General features: G+C 38.0%; 1 protein-coding gene across 2 annotated transcripts in view; it reads left to right on the forward strand.

Annotated features, from left to right (window-relative positions):
- The window catches only part of ACSS3 (acyl-CoA synthetase short chain family member 3), a 155255-nt gene that overhangs the window by 51700 nt on the left and 80519 nt on the right, over positions 1-23036 (forward strand). For both annotated transcript variants that reach the window (XM_004781261.3, XM_045082952.1), the window contains exons 4-7: positions 1557-1691; positions 5650-5790; positions 16586-16666; positions 16746-16841. In XM_004781261.3, coding sequence (XP_004781318.1) covers positions 1557-1691; positions 5650-5790; positions 16586-16666; positions 16746-16841 — 453 coding nt within the window. The remainder of the gene's footprint in view (positions 1-1556; positions 1692-5649; positions 5791-16585; positions 16667-16745; positions 16842-23036) is intronic.

A 23036-nucleotide genomic window follows, 5' to 3' on the forward strand; every position in this document is an offset into this window, starting at 1 on the left:
TGTAGAAAGGATTCTTTTTTGAGGGAAAGAGTCTAATTTTGACTTTATTAAATTATTCAAGCTTTGATATATTCTATATATATTTTTAATTTGATATGGAACTTACTTTCATTTATTCTGAATTCTAATCTTAGGGAATGTTGTCTAGAATTATTTTTGTGAGTATTATAGATATTAAAATGTGAACTCTACTTAAATGTCGGGTCTTTAAAAATATAATAAAAGGAAGCAAGACTTGTTTTTCTTTTCTTTCCTTTGTCTTTTCTTTTAAAAGGCAGCCTGATACAGCGGGAAGGGAAAGGTTCTGTAAGCAGACAGAAGTAGCCCTCTTTCTGATTCCACCACTTATGACCTGGGGCAAGCTATGTACCTGCACTGAGTTTCAGCTCCATGAATATTAAATAATATTCAAAAATCAGACAGTGTGATATATGCATATACTTGGAATAATATAAACCTTTCCTAGATGAAATGCATCATAACTAGAAATCAGAATTCAGGAATAGATGCACTATCATGGATTGATTATCTGTCTCCTGAATAATTTATTATCTGCCTCCTTTGCTTCACCATTTCTTGGTGAAGAAGTAGTGTACTTAAAAGGATAAAGACATGTTTGTTTCTGCAAATTAATGAGGATTTTGGTTCTGTTCCAGAAACATTTACTGAGAGCTTATGGTATGACGAGCATTGGACCAGGAATAGAAGACTCAGAGATAAATGAGATCCAAATTTGGGCTTGGGGAGCTTCCTTTGCAGGGTTTGGTGTGAGGAAGCTACACTACAGTTGGGCACCTGAGGCCTGCTCAGAATGGACATTAACCCTGACTTCTTCAGCTCCCCACAGGGACACCTTTTGGCTACACCTTAGTATATCTTGAAGAAGGACTAGCAAGTTGTCAGGTCAAGAAAAGTTCCAGGTGTAACTTAGTGACAGGTTTAGGCTCTGTGGGGTTTGAAGCTTAAATCATTTGGGGGCCTTTTTAAGAAAAATACAACAAAGTTACAAGTGCAGTATTTGGCAAAAATGAATGTATTTAGAATGAGAAAAGAATCATAAAAGAAAAAAATAGATCCCCCTCTTTTTTTTGTGGTCACATTTAAGCAGAGATGCTGACATAAAAAAATGTAGTAACCCTTCCTAAGTAGCAATAGGCTGACCCTTCCCACCTAAGAAATACTACAACCTCAGCACAGACGAGCCAGTATGGGGGCCTCTGTTAGTGTGGAGCCCCTAGCGTTGCATGTCACCAGCTCAGGGCAATTCTGCGTGGCCTCATGAATTCTTTGGGAAGTATTTTTAAATAGCTCATACTTATTGGCCCAAAGCATCACTGAGTGGAAAGTTTGGAGCAGGTAAGCAAGATCTCTGTGGAAGTTGTTAGGTCTACAACATTTACAAAGGGTTTATTGTTTTCAGGCCATTTACTCAATAGAGAACAGAATCATTACAGCACTTCTTGTTGAATGTTAAATTGCCAGCCTGCACCTGAAATATTATACTTACCTTAATCAACTGCTCAACTTTCTCAATTACTGTGCTTTTTCCATTGTAGCCCAAGGTGGTTGTTACAGCATCATTTGGGATTGAACCTGGAAGAAGAGTAGAATACATCCCCCTCCTAGAAGAAGCACTGAGATTGGGACAACACAAACCAGATAATGTGCTCATTTATAATCGTCCAAATATGGTAATAGGAATAGTGAATCTGGTGCTTGCTTATGGTGATGTGCTAAGGATCATTATAGTCTTGCCCATGTGAAAGAAACACTAGATTTATAAACAATTACATATACTTCCTGCATATCACCATTTTTGCAAAAAGAAAAAAGTATGAATGATGTTTTCTGTCTTTATGAAAAACAAACTAGCTTAAAACAAAAAGATTGAAACACATATAATAATATGTAATGTTAATGAATTGGGTTCTGTGCATAGTCTATTGTAGTGTCATGTGTCAATTTAAATTGTAATAACCATGATAATACTAACATTCACTCACTGACTGCTTACCATTTGATCCTTGATTCTCTACTAGTGAGAAGTTTAGAAAATCTCCCTGATAACTTATGAGCATTACTCCTATTTTATGTGAGAGAAATCCAGTGAGCAGAGATAAAACAATGTGCCCAGGTACTGAGTGTCAGGGTCATGGTCTGAACACAGCACCCTCTGATCACTTGATCCCTGAGCTCTCCTGCCTTGTGGAGTGGTAGGATTAATTTGTATTTAAAAATTGCCTTTTAAAAATTTTTAGAGAAGGCATTTAGTCTGGAAATAAAACCATGTTCAGGAAAACAAAATGTGAATATTCTAAACAGAAATTATTTTGTGATCCATGAAAGAAGAAAAACAGTCTAAAAAACACAATGAATACATTTTACAGTGCTTTTTCTAGTAACTTTGATCTAATGATCACCTTAATTTTACATCCATGCCAGTATCAGCTATTTATAGTGGAAGCAACTTGGGTTCCTAGCAGATTAAAATTTTTTACAGATGAAAAATGACAAGAGTGCAAAGAATTGTGTAATTTTATGGAACTCTTGAGGTTGTCTGCAGAAAATTCTTAAATGACAAGATACAAGAATAGAAAGCATTAAAACGATGTCATTTTGATTACCACCTAGCAATTCCCATGACCGCATTAAATTTCTGTATAAAGTTTTAGTAGTCTGTGGTTCATGGACTGCTTCACTCAATGATTTTAATATTCTTACTGTCTCAAGAATTTTGAGTTTCTTTCAGATGCCCTCAAGCATATTTTTAAAAAGGCTTGTTGTTAAGTCAAGGAATACAGAGTCAGCAGTGAAAGAGGCTTTGGGTGTGAGGAGGTGGGAGGAAGGGTAGGAACACACACACACACACACACACACACATGCATGTGTTTCTGTGAGTATGTGTGTGGTATTTGCATATGCATAAACTCATGAATTTGTGAAGAACTTCTGCTAGGCCCGGAGCTAAGTACTTTCATATACTTATTTAATTTTCACAAACCAATGAAGTAGATACTATTACTGGCCCCATTTCAAAGATGAAGAAACTGAGTTATGGAGCTGTCAGAGCCCAAAGTCACAGCTAATAAGTGGTGTCAAGATTTGAACTTTGGTTCAATGACTTTTTTTTTTTTTAAGCTTTATTTGACAGACAGATCACAAGTAGGCAGAGAAGCAGGCAGAGAGAGAGGAGGAAGCAGGCTCCCTGCTGAGCAGAAAACCCAATGCGGGGCTCGATCCCAGGACCCTGAGATCATGACCTGAGCCGAAGGCAGAGGCTTTAACCCACTGAGCCACCCAGGTGTCCCTGGTTCAATGACTTTTAATCAAGAAGTTATATGCTATTTCTTTTACTTTACAAACACACTGGAAATAGACATGCAAGTTTCCTCTTCATATTTTTTGAATGCACATCTCTTCTCTTTACTTTTTGTGGGTAGAGATTCCCTCCTCCATCCTTCCTTTCCATAACTGGCTCACACTCTCTCTCTTTCCCTTTTTCTTGAGACACTTCCCTCTATTTTGAATCTTCTTTATCTTCGATGAAGGCTTTGGTTGTCTCTTGTCCTTTACAGTAGTCCTGCTGTTTAGTTAGTAATTAAGCCCAGTGGACTGACTTTGCCTCCAGTTTAGAGACAGAGACTTTGAGGCCCGGTGGTATGTCTCATTAACCAGGATTGCATTTTTGCCAAACGAGGTAAAAACCAGGCTGCCAGTCCTAAGCCTCAAGCAAGCGATGACAGAATCACAAGAACATCACATCAGTTAGCTCTGGTGCTCGGCCAATACTGCCTTTCTGGAACGCTACCAGGACGTGTCTATAGAAGTAAAAGTATCTATGTAAAAGCTAATGCTGACTTTTCCCTTCCTACCTTTTGCCCAGTCTTCTTTACATGTGCCTGTAAAGGGTTTTCTTAGCCTGAAGAATTCATTCATTCATTCATTCATTCATTCACTCCTCATTTCATTTGATCTGTAATAATTTTTTGCGATCATTCCATTGACATTTTTCATTATGCAGTGTGAGAATTTCTTTTTATGGGTCTGTTATTGTAATGTCAAAGGCTTTGAAATTAGTTGTGTTTCTTTGATTCATAAAAACAAATGGAAGTATACAATCTGGTGACAGTGAACTATTTTTCTCTCTCTTATGGCATATTCAGGGTCTATCAGAGTGAGGCCAGAGAAGCTAATTGGGCCTTAAACTTCACTTTTATGAAATTCAGCTCTGATTGTTACCTATAATGTGTTTATTCACAAAGACATTGTATTTGTGATATTAGATTGAAGTGTTACTCTGTAAATGTACTCCTTTAAATATATGACCATATATGCAACCTGATTATTAAGGATCCTGAAAAATTGGAAATGACTCAGTTTTTCTCAATCCCTCAGGGTCTCTGGGTTTCACTGGGGTATTGCCTTGATTCATTGCCTTGAATGCTTACATAGGCTCTTTAGGGGGTGGATCTTACCACCTTTCACGGAGGAATGGGTAGCCTCGCCTGGGCCTAAACTAATCATTCACCAAATGTAAACTTCCTGATGTGTCATCTGGACCTTAGTTAACATTTCAGAAAATAATCAGGCATGTACTGAATCTTAATTCTACTTAAATAGCTTGACTCCCCATTAGAATAATTTTTCCATAAGCCACTTCCTTACTCCTTATCTAGCTGGCTTGTTTTGTTGGCAGTATTTTAAGTAAAGAGGTCTAATCTCTCTATTTTTTTTTAAAGATTTTGTATATTTATTTGACAGAGAGAGATCACAAGTAGGCAGAGAGAGAAGGGGAAGCAGGCTCCCTGCTGAGCAGAGAGCCCGATGTGGGGCTCAATCCCAGGACCCCAAGACCATGACCCAAGCCGAAGGCAGAGGCCCCAACCCACTGAGCCACCCAGGCACCCCTCTAATCTCTTTTAATTGTCTCCGACTAACTCGTGACTCTATTACCATAAAGTTTACAACTCAGAGCTTGGTTCGAGGAACAAAAAAGAAAACAAACATTTCTACCATATTAATGGATGACTAAGGTGGAGGGAAAATTGGGTAACATTTTAGATATGTCACATATGCTCATTAATTTTCAAAATGAGTTTTTGTTCTTGAAAAAGCAAAAGTGGATATCTCCCTACTCCTGAAAATGATTTAGTATTTTCTCATTTGGAAAGAATGGCCACAGTATTAGTTCTAAATTGCTGTTGTATAAAGAAACATTTTAATGGGTTAGTTGACATTTCATTATGAAGACTTTAGTTCCAAAATAAAAGAAAAAAAAGTTAGAAAAATAGATATGGTTTATAAAGTTAATACTGTACATATATTTATGGAAAACATAAACTCTGTTGGTTAAGCTCTGTTGATGAAAACATGACTGCATCCTCTTGGATTTCTTAAGGCTCTCCTTAGATTTGAATAAATCAGATTCTCTGGTCAGTTTAGTGGAAGCCAACATCAAAACTGTTGGACTTTTTAAGAATATTTTTAACTCGTGACTTCGAAATATGTAGTCATAAATGTGATATTTAATGCTATCTAGGCCTAGATTTTGAGTCATGCTCAGACTAATATATGCAGATTTAGTCAGTTGCCATTGTTCTGATGTACCATGCTTTGTTCACTGCATGTTCCTGTATACTTCCTGTGTAGGAGACAGTGCCTTTGGCTCCAGGTCGTGACCTTGACTGGGATGAGGAGATGGCCAAAGCACAGTCACATGACTGTGTTCCTGTTCTTTCGGAACATCCGCTGTATATTCTTTACACGTCCGGAACAACGGGGCTGCCCAAGGTATTCACGCTCTCAGGGATAAGTATCTGTGCAGTGGCCGATTTCCTGTCCACTGAGAATGTTTGATGACTGACTGAAAATGCAGACTGTGCCTGGAGGACTAGGCTTGGGTACTTTATATCTTAAATAAATGTTGTGTTTAAATCTTGAAAAATATTAATTATACTTAATGTCAAACGCTCTGGCCCAGTCTCTTCCAGAATCTTCACATATATCAGCAAGCTGCCATTGCTTTAGTGAGCTATTAAGATGAATGGATATTTGATCAAATGTCAGTGGGTTTAATACAGTTTTATAAAACTGTGTTTTAAATTAAATATTTTTATTTTCTAAACTGAGATATAACTTTTGTAGAGTAGGGAATTGATTTTTGATCTAAGGGAATTTAATTCTTTGTTATAAATGCAAGTTTGAGAATTGACCTAGACAGTTTCAACAGCATGCAATTTATCCAGAGTATTGAACTGTGCGATTTGCAGCACCGAAGACATCCAAGGATTTTTGAATCTGCTTACATGAAAGATGTTTTCACAAAACAAAGTTAGAAGCATCAATATTTTTGAAGGTGTCAGATAATGAATAAATATCACTTTTACCTGTATCTCCAACTAATACTGTTTCTTCGTAGAACTTCATAAAATCTGACAGTGTCATCTCCCTATTCATTTTCATTAAGGAGTTCAGTAGACATTGAATCATAAAATTTTAGTGGGGGAAGGGACTTTAACCATCACTTGCATCCTGGAGAATAGTGGCCTCTTTATGTATTCGATTTCTGTAGCATCAGAGCTCTTGAGAATATAATTTGTTAATAGTCTTAAAATAGTTGTTCCATTTGATTAGTTTTTAAAAAGAAAAATTAAGATGTTCCATAAAAAACTCACTTGCTTGTAAAAAAGGAAACATTTGGTAGGGAATATATTCTCTCTGAGGACAGAGACCGTGTTTTATTACATTTTAGTCTCCTGTTATGCTTTGTATTACTTAACAAATTTTTGTGGAGTGCATAAATAAATAAGTAAATGCGTATACATAAATATATTTGTGTCATTGTAGAATCAAACTCTTAGGATTTCTGTAACAACTCTGGTCATCTGAAAAATATTCCTTCATGTTGATGACTATGCCTTGTTCCAGCGGTCCGAATGATCTTCTGCACCTAAACTTTAATCCTCCACCTTTTGCAATTATGCATTATGCACCAGCCATCCAGAGGCTAACTGAATGTTTGGCCGTAAAATAGAAGGGTATTCAGAAAGTTAAAATCTAATAGAAAAGTATCAACATGAGAGGAAACCCCTGACCCTGAAAACTCAATATAACCTAACTAAATAAAAAAGAACCCTCCAAAAATCACTTTAGCTCCTGTAAACCTGAAGGATTCTTATGAAAACCTTTGTGACACTTCAAGATTTTAAATTACCCTGACCTTCACCATGGCCTGGATGGGGATCTTTATAGCAGGAAGAGAAGAGGAGCTTGCGACCCAGAACTGACTCAGCCAGTGTGGTAGAAATGACAGTAATGTATACAGCATCATATTTGGAAAGTGGTGGTTCCTGGTTCCAAATAAAGAAGGATCATAGCTTTCCCAGGTTTTGTCTGGGTCAAGAACTTCTCCTTGGAGCCCTAGATGCCCAAACTGAAGATCGTTTAAAGATTCAGTTGTTCTTCTTTTCTTCCTAATGTACCATCCTAAAGATAATCTATTTCGGATTATAGATCTCTATGTTGAATTCAGCTCCATTCAACATACGTGTATTGAGTGTTCCTTCTGTGCCAGAAGATAGGCGTGAACCACAGTCCCTTCAGTTTGGTGGGTTGAAATGTATATGAATGCAGGTGGTACAAGATAGACTGATCCTTGTTCTAAAAGGACCGCTCTCTCTCGCTCTCTCTCGCTCTCTCTCTCTCAGTCAGGGAAAAGGTGAGATTGAATAGTGTCTGGAGGATTACAGTCAATAAATTCAGCAAATATGACTGAGCACCCAAATATGGGTCTGGCTCTCTTTTTAGAAGTATAGCCAGGACCTAGGCATGACACAAAGAGCTATGGAATATGTGAAAAATGTTATGAAGAAAAATAAAGCAGAGTAATGGGACCCAGTGGTGGGAAGAGCCGGAGAGCTGTTCCACCAAAGAGTGGTCAAAGAAAGCTCTTACAAAATGACATTTGAAGGATGAATAAAACTTCTTCATAGAGTGCCATCACTGAAAGAAGGGTATTATAGGCAGAAAGGGTTAGCATACGCAAAGGAAGGAGTGTGCCTGGAAGTTTCCAAGATGGCTAGTGCATGTGGCACAAGTGAAGAGGAGAAATAACTGAATATATAGGCAGGGGCCAGACTCTTAAATTTTAGCCAAGAAGTTTAGGTTATATTCTGTATATAAGGAATGGAGGGCACTAATGCTACTTAAGTGGGAGAGAAGAGTATGAAGGAAGGAAGGTAAGCCTTTGCAGCATTTTGCTGGGAAGACAGACAAGTACACAAAATGGAGGCAAAGAGATTCATTTTCAGGCTTTTAGGACTTAGGGTAGCACACTTAATTAAGAGAAATCAGATTTTGTTCAAAGATAGTGAGGCAGAGGAAGGGTCTAAGCTTTGACACCAAGAACACGGGAGAATGGTTTGGAATATTTACTCAACACAGGAGGTGGTTTAGGGCCGGAGAAACTGGGAGTTTGGAAACACATTGAGTATGATGCCTCTGTGGGATGTTAATGTGGAGATGCCTAGTGAGATGTCGGAGGTGAAGGTCTGGGTCCAAGAAGTGCCTCTGGGTTGAGAGATAGAGCTTTGCGGGTCTTCAATGTAGAGTGTGGAGGTTTTGCAAATTAAGGCATGCAGAAGGGCAAGAAAAAGTTGTCTCTCAAGGTCCCACAGAACTATTTCCTTCATCCCTCTAGTGCACTTTAGAATTTCAATTGTTTTGAAATTATACACTGTCAACAAATCTTTATGCCACTCGTTTTATTCTACCTTATCCCTGCTAGTTTTTGTTTGCTTATCTTCGTAACACTGCATGTTCTCAGAGTTCTTAGAATATATTTCACACATCTTTGACTCCACTGTGTCTCCATCCTAAAAACTGGGCCATGGTAAATCCTCAGAATATTTGTTAAATGATCTTTTACTTCTCTAGTTAGTTCCCAGACTCCTCTTTATTCATAAGATTCTCATTTCACTCTCGGTAGGTATAATCAGGATTAATGGGATCTGAAATTTTAATATTTGGATTCCCAGAATAGAAGTACAGGAAAGATGAGCACACATACATTTATGAAGCGCTTCAGCATAAATTTCACGTCATCATATAATTTGTTCTCTCAATCTTTGATCTTCATGAGGAAAAATAATGTTGTGATCCCATAAAAAATATTCTGCTTAAAAATACTCATTTCTCAGAGGCACATCGAAGACACACATAAGGCAATCTGTTCTTTGGTTAGAAGTTGCAGATCTATTTAGGGCATATTTGCATCTCTGCATCTGCCAACCCTGGATTTGTCAGGTTGCTGTAGGAGAGGTTAATCTGTCAGCTGCTGTAAATATTCCAGCAGCCACAACTGAGCTGCTCTGCACACATTTCTGCGGTGTTGTGGGCCTCTAGCCTCTTCAGTTTGGGTGCCTGGGTTCAGGGTACTTCAAAGTACTGCACGATGGAAGAATCTCTCATCTGGATGGGGGGGGGCTTTGGGGAAGGGGAGATTTAGTGATGGTTATATGTATCTTCTTCCAGCTCAGTATTGGGAAGGGACAGTGATAATCACATACGTGCACAGGCAGAAGGAACAAAAATGTTCAGTGTCAAAGCAGAAAAGGAGAGCAGGAGAAAAGGGGAAGGAAAGCAAAGGACAGAAAGGGTTGAGAGGATTGAAACCATGAGAGGACGTCGTGCTGAGTGAAAGAAGTCAGGCAGAGGAAGACCTACGGTATGAATTCACTTATATGTGAAATCTAAAAACCGAAACAATACACAACAGAAACAGACCTACGGATACAGAGGACAATCAGATTGTTGCCAGAGAAGAAGGGGCAGAAGAGATGGGCAAAATAGGAGATGGGGATAAAGAGGTATCATCTTCTAGTTAAGAAATAAGTAAGGGGCACCTGGGTGGCTCAGTGGGTTAAAGCCTCTGCCTTCAGCTCAGGTCAGGATCTCAGGGTCCTGGGATCGAGCCCCACATCAGGCTCTCTGCTCAGCAGGGTACCTGCTTTCTCCTTTCTCTCTGTCTGCCTCTCTGCCTACTTGTGATCTCTGTCTGTCAAATAAATAAATAAAATCTTAAAAAAAAAAGAAATAAGTAAGACACAGGGATACAATGTATAGACTATAAGGAATATGGTTAGCAATATGTAACAACTTTGTATGGTGACAGATAGTAGCTAGATTTATCATGGTGATCACATCCTAATGTACATGAATATTGAATCACTATATTGTACACATGAAACTAATACAATATTGTATGTCAAGCGGACTTCAAGAGGAGAAAGAACAAGCAAGCAAGCAAGCAGCAAGGAAGCTGAATGGATAAAGAAGATGTGGTCCATATATACAATGGAATATTAGTCAGCCTTCAGAAAGAATGAACACCCACCGTTTGCATCAACATGGATGGAACTGGAGGGGATAATGCTAAGTGGAATAAGTCAAGCAGAGAAAGACAATTATCATATGGCTTCACTCATATGTGGAATGTAAGGAATAACGCAGAGGACCGCAAGGGAAAGGAGGGAAAATTGAATGGGAAGAAATCAGAGAGGGAGACAAACCATGAGAGATGCTGGACTCTGATAAGCACTGGGTGTTATACGCAACTAAGGAATCATTAAACACTACTTCAAGAACTAATGAGGTACTATATGCTGGCTAACTGAATAGAATAAAAAAAAATTTTTTGAAGAAAGACAAGAAAGAAGCAAATGAACAAAAAAGAGAGGAAAGCATAATGGGAAAGTGGTAGGCTTTTGGTCCTGATGTGCATTTACAGAATTTATGTCACCTTATGTTATGAATGTTAGGTGACATTCATATTTCTACCCTAGAGAAAAAAAAAATAGGAGAAAGTCAAATAAAAAAGCAGTGAACTTTTTTTTTTTTTAAAAATCTGTGGTACAGTGAAAATGCTGAACTCACTATACCTTTGCCTCTTATCTCACAGTTGTTCAGATCAATAAAAATTATATTGCTGCTAAAGTGTCCTCTGTAGAGGCAGCTTCAGAGGCATCCGAAAGCCTGTAGCAAGAGATTTTATGTTTGATGCTCTGTCCCAAATGGAACTACCCCATTTCTGCTAATAAGATTCACTGAGTTCTACAAGTTTCAAAGCTTTCTCCTGAACAAAGAAGACTATTTAAAACAAGAATTGTATTTTTCTTACATGTGCTTATTCACTCAATGTTCACATATTCAGTCAACAAATCGACTACAGGCCTCGTCCATGGCAGTGACCCTGCTGAAGATGAAAAGCCATACTCAGAATAGGAGGAAAGACATAGCCCTCGATCAGGCTGGTCACTTCGAAGATGTTTGCTGGCCTGGGAGCCAGGGAAGAATCAGGAGAGACACTTAAACTGTGGTATTGGGGACAACTTCTTAGACAAGGTGGCACTTTCATGATGTCTTTAAGTACTTCTGTGATGAAGTAGGAGCTAACCAGGTTCAGGGAAGAGGTGGGGGTGGTGGTTCATTCTAGAAAGAGGGGATATCAACTGTAAAGCCATTACAAGAACCAGATTATTGTTGATCTGTTGGATTTTTTAAGTAATCAGAACTGTATCTTTTATATCTCAATTCACTTAATCCCAATCATCTCATAATGGATTTCTTTTACTTAGGTAAAATATTTCTTTACCCTTTCTTCTTTTTTTCCCCTCAGCTTGTCAGGCCAAATTGAAACATGCATGAGCACACACATAAACGTATATATTTACACATACATGTGGGAATAAATACATATGGATGTAACTATGCATATTTGTTTTGTATAAGCCTGTTGCAGAGTAAGATGACAGAGGGTATCAACTTAGAAAGTATGAAATTTTGTTGAGTACTTCAAACTTTGCTTCCTTGAATATTTTAAGATTTGCTTTTTAGATTTCTATAGATCAACTAAGAAAAAAAAAACGACATTTTTAGGATGAAGAATTTAAGCTCTCAATCTTATCACACTCAGTCTTCTTCTTCTGTTAAACCCATACTGTTTTGTATTTTTCCTAAGTGTGGCAACCCAAACTGCATACCACACTTGATGCTGACATGGTTTCTTTCCTATTTTATGTTTTACTTTAATGGCCCCATTCATGATATTTTGTGGTTTTCCTTGTTTTCAAAGGCAGCTCATTAAGCTGGAAACTATAAGGACCATCTGTGATGATTCTGTGGTCCTATTCATGGGTGATTAATAAGCATCCTTTAATTTTACCTGTGTGGATTGAAGTTTTAAAATGCTTATATACATTAAACATGTAATGTTATTGTCATCATTTTGCATGTTTTAAAAAGCCCCTCTACGTTGTCTCCTTTTGCATTTTTTTTTCAGATTTTATTTATTTATTTGACAGAGATCTGTCAGACAGACAGACAGAGAGGCCGGCAGAGAGAGAGAGAGTGGGGGAAGCAGGCTCCCTACTGAGCAGAGAGCTCTATGTGGGGCTCTATCCCACGGCCCTGGGATCATGACCTGAGCCGAAGGCAGAGGCTTTAACCCACTGAACCAGCCAGGTGCCTCCCTTTTGCATTTCTGAGATAGAATTCACGTTCATGTCTTTATTTAGGGTGTAGAGTGTTATTCCCATCTGGAAGTTTTTCAAGTTCCTCAGAAGACATTAAGTGTTATGGCTAATACTACAAATGCCAGAACAGTATTTTGGTAGGTTACAGGGCTTTTCTGACAATATATTAGTTCATCCAATGTTTTTATTTTTAAGGTAGGTAGAGTATAAGAACATAAGTATAAGTACATAAGGAAAGTAATAACAGATATTCAAAAGTGTAAAATGCAGCATGCTTGGGTTTTAGGAGTAAGTGCTGACATTAAGTGTTTTTACCTCATACTATTTCAAAATTTTTTAAAATGATTTTATTTATTTGTCAGAGAGAGAGAGAGAGAGACTGAAGGGAGGAGAGAGAGAGAGAGCGTGCAATCAGAGGGAGAGTCAGGCAGAGGTAGAAGCAGGCTCTCCGTTGAGCAAGGAACCAGATGCAGGACTCCATCCGAGAACGCTGGGATCATGATCTGAGTTGAAGGCAGATGCTTAACCGACTGAGCCACCTAGGCACTCCTCAGATATGTTCATTTTTTAGGAAATATTTCATTTATTTATTTGACAAAAAGGGAGAGCACAATCAGAGGGAGCAGCAGAGGCAGAGGAGAAGCAGGCTCTCCGCCGAGCAGGGAGCCCAATGCAGGACTCGATCCCAGGACCCTGGGATCATGACCTGAACTGAAGGCAGACACTTAACTGACTGAACCACCCAGGCACCCTCCTTAAATATGTTTTATTTATTTATTTTTTAAAGATTTTATTTATTTATTTGACAGAGAGAAATCACAAGTAGATGGAGAGGCAGGCAGAGAGAGAGAGAGAGAAGGAAGCAGGCTCCCTGCCGAGCAGAGAGCCCGATGGGGGACTCGATCCCAGGACGCTGAGATCATGACCTGAGCCGAAGGCAGCGGCTTAACCCACTGAGCCACCCAGGCGCCTCTTAAATATGTTTTAAAAGAGTTTTTATTTTCTGATTTATTTTGATTATTAGAATATGATGATTTCATTTTTGAGCATGATTTATGTGTTTTCATTGGCTGAACAATGTTTCTCTTACATTTTAATTATCATTACTTGGAAAATGTGATTATAAATAAGAAATGAAAAAGCTGTATCATCTTATTTTTAGTTACATATTAATATTACAATAAAGAAATTCTCTTTTTCAACCTAATCTTTTCATTTTTATTTTACTTTCAAACTTTCTATGAAAGATCTACATGACGATGTAGAATGGAATTATGCAGGTTTTTTTTCCTACACCATATCAAATACTCAGAAAATTGATAATTATTACCCAAATATTTTGGAGGCAAAGACCAAGTTTCAGATCTATTACGTAGATTAATGAATGGTAAAATAATACTTAACAGAAATTTTTATACTCATCCTTAAAAAAATAAAAATAAGTGGATACCAAAGACCAATGAAAAACAGACACCATGGCTTTTCTCTATTAGCTCCATTTTAATTGTTTTTCATAAGAATCTTTGATGACAACGTTTAGTCGTTTTGACATTTGTAGCTTTTGGGTGGTATTAGCATGGGGAAAAATGAAAAGCAATAATTGCTAGAACTAAGGAAATATTTTTGTTAATAAGATTTAATAAATTAAATTATAGATACTTTATAATTTTAAATGCTTAATCATGCATGGTCTCATTCTTAAATCCCACTTTTTGGGGCATCAAATGGATGCACTCACCATTTTCTGGGGAAAGGAGCATCAGGTAGTATCCTCTAAAGAAGGTTATAGGATAAAGTCGGCTTGGGAATTAAATAGAAATTTGATAGCTTATTCCTTTAAGTTATCTTTTTAGTTTTACAAATGAATTACTGCTCATTTTTTGGTTTTTTTTCTTGCCTTTTCTTCCTTTTTATCATTCTCAGTGGATTCATCTTACCTTCTATACTGTATAATCTAAAAATGTACCCAGTTATAGTAATACTTAGAATTATTGATAACAATGAGCTCTAAATGCAGGGACTGGTAGATGGAGAGAAAATTCTGAAACATATTAAATGAAATCATTACTGACATTACTTATCACTGTCTACCCTAGTATATAGATAGCATATTATCCATGAAAAAACCTTCACTTTTTCCTCTCTACAAAATGAATAAAAAATTTGCAAGTTGATGCCTATCAAATTCCTCAAGGTATTGAATCATAAGAAAAGATCTCAATAAAACAAACTAATGAGTGAAGTTCATGGAGGACAGAACAGAATATCCCCAGAAAAGAACTGCTGCTCAGTTTACATGGGAGGATGTATGTAGAAACCTACTGGCAGGGACTAAGGATTTCTAATACTCCAGTGATGATGGAGAAGCCAGCTGCATGTGAACCATTTCACGCAACATAGTAAGTAGCTGTCTGATGCCAAGGAAGCTGCGTGAGACATTCGCCAAGAGACTAGCTGTTTCTGCACGTAGATAAAATGTGTTCTCCAGCTGGATATCTCTGTTTTATTAGTGGTACCTGAGGAGAGCAGCAACTTTAGTAACTAATGGAAAGTCAGTTTGTTTTTCATTTCTCTGATTCACGTACGCATGTTAAAGCTTCTGAGTTATGCCAGAAGGTTCCAACTGGTAGTACATGTATTAATTAGGGCCATGTTTGCCTTTAGGTAGAGTAATTATTTTCTGCACAGAGGAATAATAATTGCTCTTCTAAAAGAAGCTTCAAAGTTCATGTGAGTGAAATATAGCTTGTTTTTTTAGAAAGCATTCATGTGATCATTCTGAATATTCACATGGTTAAGCCTTTTTAAGCCAATGTTGATTAATGTTTATAGTGAAGCAATAAATGCAATTATTAAATTTATCATCAGCTTTTATTTATGGTGACTCTTGTGCCAGTGTTCAAATATTAATCTTGTATGAAAGTTGAATGTGTTCCATATCATGGAAAGCTGCTAGAAACTGGCCCATGAAGGCTGTAATACTGTGATGTAGCAATCCCTACTTTTTGCCCCATGTGCAATATAAGGCAAATCTGCCAGCCTTAGATCGCACCCAGGAGGATTGCTTTGTCAGAATTGCAGAATTCATCATTAAAGAATTGTTTAGCTCTAATACTATACTAGCACAGTCCCCAGTATAGCATTGTAATGAGGCTCCTGTTAGAATATGACTTTGTTTCCTCTGAGCATCCTATTGTTATGTAATATGAAGGGATCGCCATCCTTACGTTAGCCTGTGTTTGAAGGACACAATTATTTTTGACTTTTCTGTGCACTTAATTTTGAGAGTTTCCATTTTTTATTTTTTTGAAAAGATTTTATTTACTTATTAGGGAAGGACAGAGAGAGAGAGAGCTTGAGGAGGGTAGGGTCAGAGGGAGAAGCAGACTCCACGCTGAGCAGGGACCCTGAATTTGGGACTTGATCTCAATCCTGGGATTCCAGGATCATGACCCAAGCCAAAGGCTATTACTTAATCAACTGAGCCACCCAAGCACCCGAGAGTTTCCATTTTTGTTCAGGAAAAATATCTGTAAATGTAATGTTGTTAATTTATGTTACCCTGGAAAAAATATTTATTTCATGTGATTCTGTGAGGTCATTTAGTTTTCTTTAGAAAGTCAAGACTGGTCTGGATTCTGTAAGTACACTGATAGAGACAAATTTTTCTGTGTTTATGATTGAGAGAGCCAAATAAATATTTATGTAAATTCAATTATAGGAAAGCCAAAGTAGTATGTAGTTAATAGAATATAAGATAATTTAAACAGGGGTGCCTGGGTGGCTCAGTGGGTTAAAGCTTCTGCCTTCGGCTCAGGTCATGATCCCAGGGTTCTGGGATCAAGCCCCACATCGGGTTCTCTGCTCAGTGGGGAGCCTGCTTCCCTCTCTGCCTTCCTCTCTGCCTACATGTTATCTCTCTGTCTGTCAAATAAATAAATAAAATCTTTAAAAAAATAATCTAAACAGGAACTCTTTAAGATGGATAATGTGAAAGCAAAGAATCTTTGAACCCATTGGTTGGTGATGTTAACTTCACGTTTTCTGTCCTTCAGGGTGTCGTGAGACCCACGGGGGGATACGCTGTGATGCTAAACTGGACGATGTCTTCTATCTATGGACTTAAACCTGGAGAGGTAATCATGGTTTTAAATTCATGAGACAGCACATTTCCCTGGTGAACATGTATGTATTTTATTATTTCTTATTTTTTAGGTGTGGTGGGCAGCCTCTGACTTAGGCTGGGTTGTCGGACATTCCTATATCTGTTATGGACCCCTTCTACATGGGAACACAACAGTTCTGTATGAGGTAATAAAATGAAATTAATACCACCTAAAGATAATTATTTTTTACTGAAACTTTTAAAGAAATAGTGTCTAAGTGGGAACAGAAAAATTTGGATTGGGGGCAGGAGATTTTTTTATATATTCTTTCAGTTAAAAATATAATTTCAAGGGGCACCTGGGTGGTTCAGTGGGTTAAAGCCTCTGCCTTCAGCTCAGGTCATGATCCCAGGGTCCTGGGATCGAGCCCCACGTCAGGCTCTCTGCTCCACAGGGAACCTGCTTTCTCCCCTCTCTCTGCCTGCCTCTCTGCCTACTTGTGATTTCTCTCTGTGTGTCAAATAAATAAAATATTAAAAAATATATATATATAATTTCAAAAAGAGAAAGGGACACAGAAAATAATAGCCACTATTTAAGTTGTGTGAATAAAACCAGTAAAAGTTATATTATGAAAAACATATACTAATCAGCTTGATCTCTATCCGGAAAGGATTTCTAGAAAGTATTGTACCAAAGTTATTGCAATAGAATAAAAGGGTTTTTAAAAAATAATCATTCCCTTTGAAGTAAACAAAATAAACCTCCATACAGAATACTTATATTGAACTGTGGTATGGGGTAACATAAACATAACAGAGCTGAAGATGCCATTCTAAGTTTTTATATTTGAAAGTATTAGGCTGCCTGTAGAGCTGAAGAATATATTGTTCTTGTGCATTTACCATCAGCCTTTTATTATTTTTTTAGTTTATTGAAACAAATAAAAGGGTCTCAGTTGTTTGTCTTTATCCTGGAAAGATGTGCTCAAGAAGAGTAGATACTTTATAAGTATTTTTATGTAAAGGATTAAATATAATAACTACATTCTAAAACCCTTTATCTGCACTCTGGTTCTTTAATACACTGTGTAAACATCCTCTATTCTTTCTGATAATAAAACAAAGCTTTTTAGACCTTTGCCCACTTCTAGCTATCCCATCTTTATTTTATTCTCCCCCAGGCTCCTTGCAAAAAGTACCAAATCCACACTGTGTGAATTTCATATTCTTCTAGTTGCTTTTTATCCCACTGTGGTGCAATTCCTGTCGACATTACTTCCTAGAATCTAGCGCAGCAGAGGTCAACATTGACTTCATAAATGACCAAGTCAAAAGGTCTTCAGTCTGATTTTCTTTTCACTCTCTCAGTGCATCAGCCACGCTGTCTCCTGCAAGTAATTCTCTCTCCTCTTGAGCTCCATGCCCTCTTGCTGTGGTACTGTTTCTTCTTTCTGGCATAACTTTTCCTGTGTCTTTCCTTACCTGGTTAATTCCTAATATGCTTGAAGACTCTGCTTAGATGTTACCATCTTGTCAGTTTCCTCATACAGTCTTTGGTTTTGTTTCATGCCTTTTCTGTGGTTCCAGCTGCCCCCTGAGCATATGTCTATCGCTGATCACTGAGCCGAGCATACTGCTTTGATATTATCCGTTTATATCTAGTAGAGCGTGAGACCCTCCAAAACCAGTCTTGCAGCACAGTGCATAGCACACCCTAAACGCAATGAATTCTCATGAAACCACATTGAGCTCCACTTCTCTGTTCTTCTCTCTCAGGCAGCTTGACCTCCTTTCCTCTCTGTTTCTCTTATTTTGGTCCTAAACATTAGGGTTTATAAGGGTGTTATTCTTAGTCTTCTTTTCTCATTCTGCCTATATTTTGGGGGTAATCTTCCTGCAGTTGGATTTGAGTAGTACTAATTAAACCAAGGTTTCCAACTACTCCTGTCTATATCAGAGCTTCCTGATGAGCACCAACGTACTGGTAGCCCATCTTTGGATGGTGCGTACGCACCTTATGGCCAAGATGATGTGAACTGAACTCACCATCTCCATGCTTCCTCATTTTCTTTCCACGTACTTTCCATGTACTCTGTAGTTTTGTTAATTTTACCTGCATCTACCCAGTCCTCGAAACTAAGAATTAAGGAGTGATTCAGATTTCATGATCTTTACATATCACACCCTATCACTCATTATACTTTGTTGAATTTATATTTTAGTACCTTTCGAAAGTGTTCTCTCTCTTTCCTGCCTCCTGCCATATATTCAAAGCTGAAATTCAGCCAATGTGCAGAAGTATGTCATTTACTGATATATATTCTGTGTTTGGCTTCTGATCTGACTTGCGCCTGTGCTCTCCAGTTGTATATTTCAGGTTTTCATCTGATAATCAGTCTATTGCACATTCTAACAGGTGTTTCTGCCTTTAAATGCCCTTCCAGGATACCTCTATTCTACCTCCAATTTCTGAGCTTTCCCCATTTATAATTATCTGTCTAAAATGCAAAAGCCAACGTAGAACTTGTTGCCTAATATCCTTCAAAGGATTGAGTTCTGCTTTTGCAAAGATGAAAATGACATACTTTTCTCTATTCCTCCTTCCAATTAGAACTAAAAGTCACAAGCATGTCTAGAACATGAGAAGACAGAAAGGTGGACAGAAGAAGGGAAACTAGTTTTAGGGATCTTGGGACCCAAGGATCAACATGGTGCTAAAACCCCAGGTTTTATTTTTCCTGCGTGTATCCTAGATTTCTGCTGAACACAGAAATGCCAAAGATAACAACAAAAAAACTAACCCCAAAACTAAACCAAACACAGAGAGAGAGAGAGAGAGAGAGAGAAAGAGAAGGAAAAAAGAAATACAATCTCTTAAGCAAAAGGAGTAGGAAAGGGACAACCTAAGTAAAACATAAAACTTTAGATGGCTCTACGCTAGGAAAACACCACAAAAAAAATCCACGCTGTCTCTCCCCGCCACCCACCACCAACAAAAGCTGAGTTTAGACTTTTGCATTTGTCGAGCTATAAGGAGGAACAGTAACTCTCCATCTTCCCATAGGGGTGTCAGAGAAGTTTGACTAGGGAGCCAAGACTTCTATCCCTGCCTAGTAGTAATGAGGACCCCCTCAAACTTGCAAGGACAGATAAGCCCTTAGGAGTCTGGACTTAGACCTCCACCCTCCAATAATGAGGTACCCCTCTTACTCCCTATTGGGGTGGTTGTCAGAGGAGGCCATGCAGGGAGCAGTAACAGGGCACATTAACCTCCCTAGATCAGGGAGTTATCAGTGGAAGCCTACTGTTGGAAGTGGAACCCAGCCAGCAGCAGTGAGAAGCATTCTCCCGGTTGGGTATCAGTGGAGGCCAGACGAAGTATCTGGATTTCTAACCCCTCCTGTCCCTTCCTCGATGGAGTGAAATTAAAGTAAAGCCATCTGCGACAAAAGATGTCAACACGAGCCAGACTCCTATTATAATATATACAATATCCAAGCTTTGATGAAAAAAAAAATACCCCTCATTTCAAAGAAATACTATGAACTCAAGCTGATGAAAAAAATAATTGATAGAGACCAACACTGAGATGGCAGAGATGTTAGAATTATCTGACAAAGATTTTAAAGGAGGCATGATAAAAGTGCTTCCATATGTGATTTGAGCATTCTTGAGAGAAATGGAAAAATAGTCACAATAAAGGTATAGAAATTATAAAGGGCAGTCATATGGAAGAAAATTACAATAACCAAAATTAAAACTCATTGGATGGGGTGGGTGAAATAGGTGAAGGGGATTTAGAGGTACAGACTCTAAATCCAGTAGTCAAAGAAATAAGTCACAGAGAAGAAAAGTACAACATAAGGAGTATAGTCAATAATATTGCAATAATGTATCATGGCAGATGGTACATGAGTGCACTTCTCGTGGTAAGGATCATGTCATGTATAAACTTGTCAGATCACTGTGTTGTACACCTGAAACTAATATAACACATTGTATGTCACCTATAATTCAATAATAAATTAAAAAGAAAAAAAGCCCAATGGATGGCCTCAATATGAGAATGAAGGGGGCAGAGGAAAGAATCCGTGAACTGGAAGAACAATAAAAATTACCAGTCTGAACAAGAGAAGAGAATAACTGAAAAGAAAAATTAGCAGAGCCTCAGGGACATGTGGAATGATAACACAAGATCTAGCATTTTGACATCAGAGTCATGAAAGGGGAGGAGAAAGAGAGGGGCCGAAAAAGCACTGAAAAAAAAAAAAAAAGAAAGAAAGAAAATTTTCAGCTTCTTAAGTTTAGCCAAAAACATGCATCTTTCGATTCAAGAAACTGGGTAAACTTCCAAATGGTTAATCTGCGGAAATACACGTGTGCGCGCGTGTGCGTGCATACACACACACCCATACACACACACCATAAACTTCTGAAAGCTAAAGACAAAAAGTCATCTTGAGACTTGGGAGAAAGAAAGGATACCTTCCCTATGGGGGAAAGCCATTTGTTTTTGTTTTTGTTTTCTTAGGATTTATTTATTTGAGAGAAAGAGAGAGAGTGTGTGAGTGTGGGGGGTGGGCAGAGGGAGAGAGAAAATTCTCAAGCAGACTTGCCACAGAGCCTAACTCGGGGCTCCATCCCAGGACCCTGAGATCATGACCTGAAGCTACAATCAAGAGTCAGCCACTGAGCCAGCTGAGCCACCCAGACATCCCGGGAAAGCCATTTGAATGACAGGGTCTTTCTTCGGACGCCAGAGGAAAGTGACACAACATTTTTCAAGAGTGAGAAGAAAGGAATTATCAGTCCAGAATCCTATATCCATCAAAATATACTTTGAGAATAAAGAAGTAATAAGAATACCCTCAAGATGAAGAAAAGCTTCAGAGAATTTGTCCCATAGTCCTCCCCTAAAGGAATGGCCAATGGCCAGTTCTTAATGATAAAAGGCTTAATATTTCTTGTGTCTGGACCAAGGCAAGGAGGCTCACTCTCTCCCTCTATTCAACATCGTCCTGGAAACAGAAAAACATTTTAACCCACTGAGCCACCCAAGCGTCCCCAGAAAAACATTTTAGAAAGAAAGAAAAAAAAAATGTTTCTTTTTGAGGCTGTGTGATTATCTATGTAGAAAATTAAAGAACATCTAAAACCATAATTAACAAGTGAGTTCAATGAGGTCTCAGGGTACAAGAAGAACACAGAGATATGAACTGTAATTCTGTATACTAACAATGGACACCTGTGACTCTGAAGGGCATCATGAGGGATCCTTATGCAGTGGAACTGTTCTGTGTCTTGACTATACCAATATCCCGACTATGATGGTCAACTACAGTTTTGCAAGCTGTTAGCACTGCGAATACTGGGTGAAGGGTGCATGGTCTGTTTTCATGTGAATCTACAATTATCTCGTATAAAAAGTTTAATTCAAAAATTAAAAAAAAAATAAGCCTTCAAAGAACTCTTGTCTCTTAAATAACATAATTCAAACTCATTTGCCTGATACAAGTGATGGATCGTCATCTACTTTTGACTATGTTTCAAGTCTTATCTCTGATTCCTGGCCTCAGACTCAGCTTCCCACTTAAAAATCCTATAATACGGGCATTTATATGAGCAGATCTGACAGTGATTGAGTTATTCCTCCTAGCGAACTTCCACTTTTCTCATCCTGTTGCAAAGTGGTCCTTTTTCTTAAGGGAGCAAGTTCAATATCATCTCCTCTCTGGTTTTCCTTTGCTTTTCCTCAGGCCAGTGGAGGTTTCTCTGAGCTTCTGTTATATCATCTCGATTTCTCTGACCTTGCAGATTCAGTGCTGTGATACTGGAAACTCTGAAGACAGGAGATGTTTGTCATTTCTGTAAATGCCCCCCCCAACCGCCCTGTGCCTCACACAGGGCCTTCCAGGTGGTAGGTAAAATTTATTGTGTAAATGAACTGTTTCTCAGGGGATTAATTGACAATTTGAGCTGCACAATACAGAGAAAAAACGTACCTCCTCCATTAATTAAAACAAAACTAAAATAAACTGAAAATGAGTTCTGGCTTGTCACCAGTCCGGCAAGTGAAGAAAACATTTATTAACCTCCACAAAATGATCATCCCCTTTGTCCCCCAATTTTAGGTGCATTATCCAATTAATCTTATTTTATTTTTGTCTGATAAGTGTTATTTTACTTAGGAAGTTAAAATCTCCCACTAAAAATTAAAAATGCATTCTTTTCATAGTGAATAGAATAATAGATCACTCATGGACCTTTTCTAAAGAGAAATAAAGTCATACACAGCTCAGTATGTTCAAAGTTTTCTTTTCTTATTTATTTATTTATTTTTGAAAAAGATTTTATTTATTTTTTAGACAGACAGAGATCACAAGTAGGCAGAGAGGCAG

This window comes from Mustela putorius, unplaced genomic scaffold, assembly GCF_011764305.1.
Source record: "Mustela putorius furo isolate JIRA1106 unplaced genomic scaffold, ASM1176430v1.1 tig00000640_pilon_pilon_pilon, whole genome shotgun sequence".
NCBI classification, from domain to species: Eukaryota; Metazoa; Chordata; class Mammalia; order Carnivora; family Mustelidae; genus Mustela; species Mustela putorius.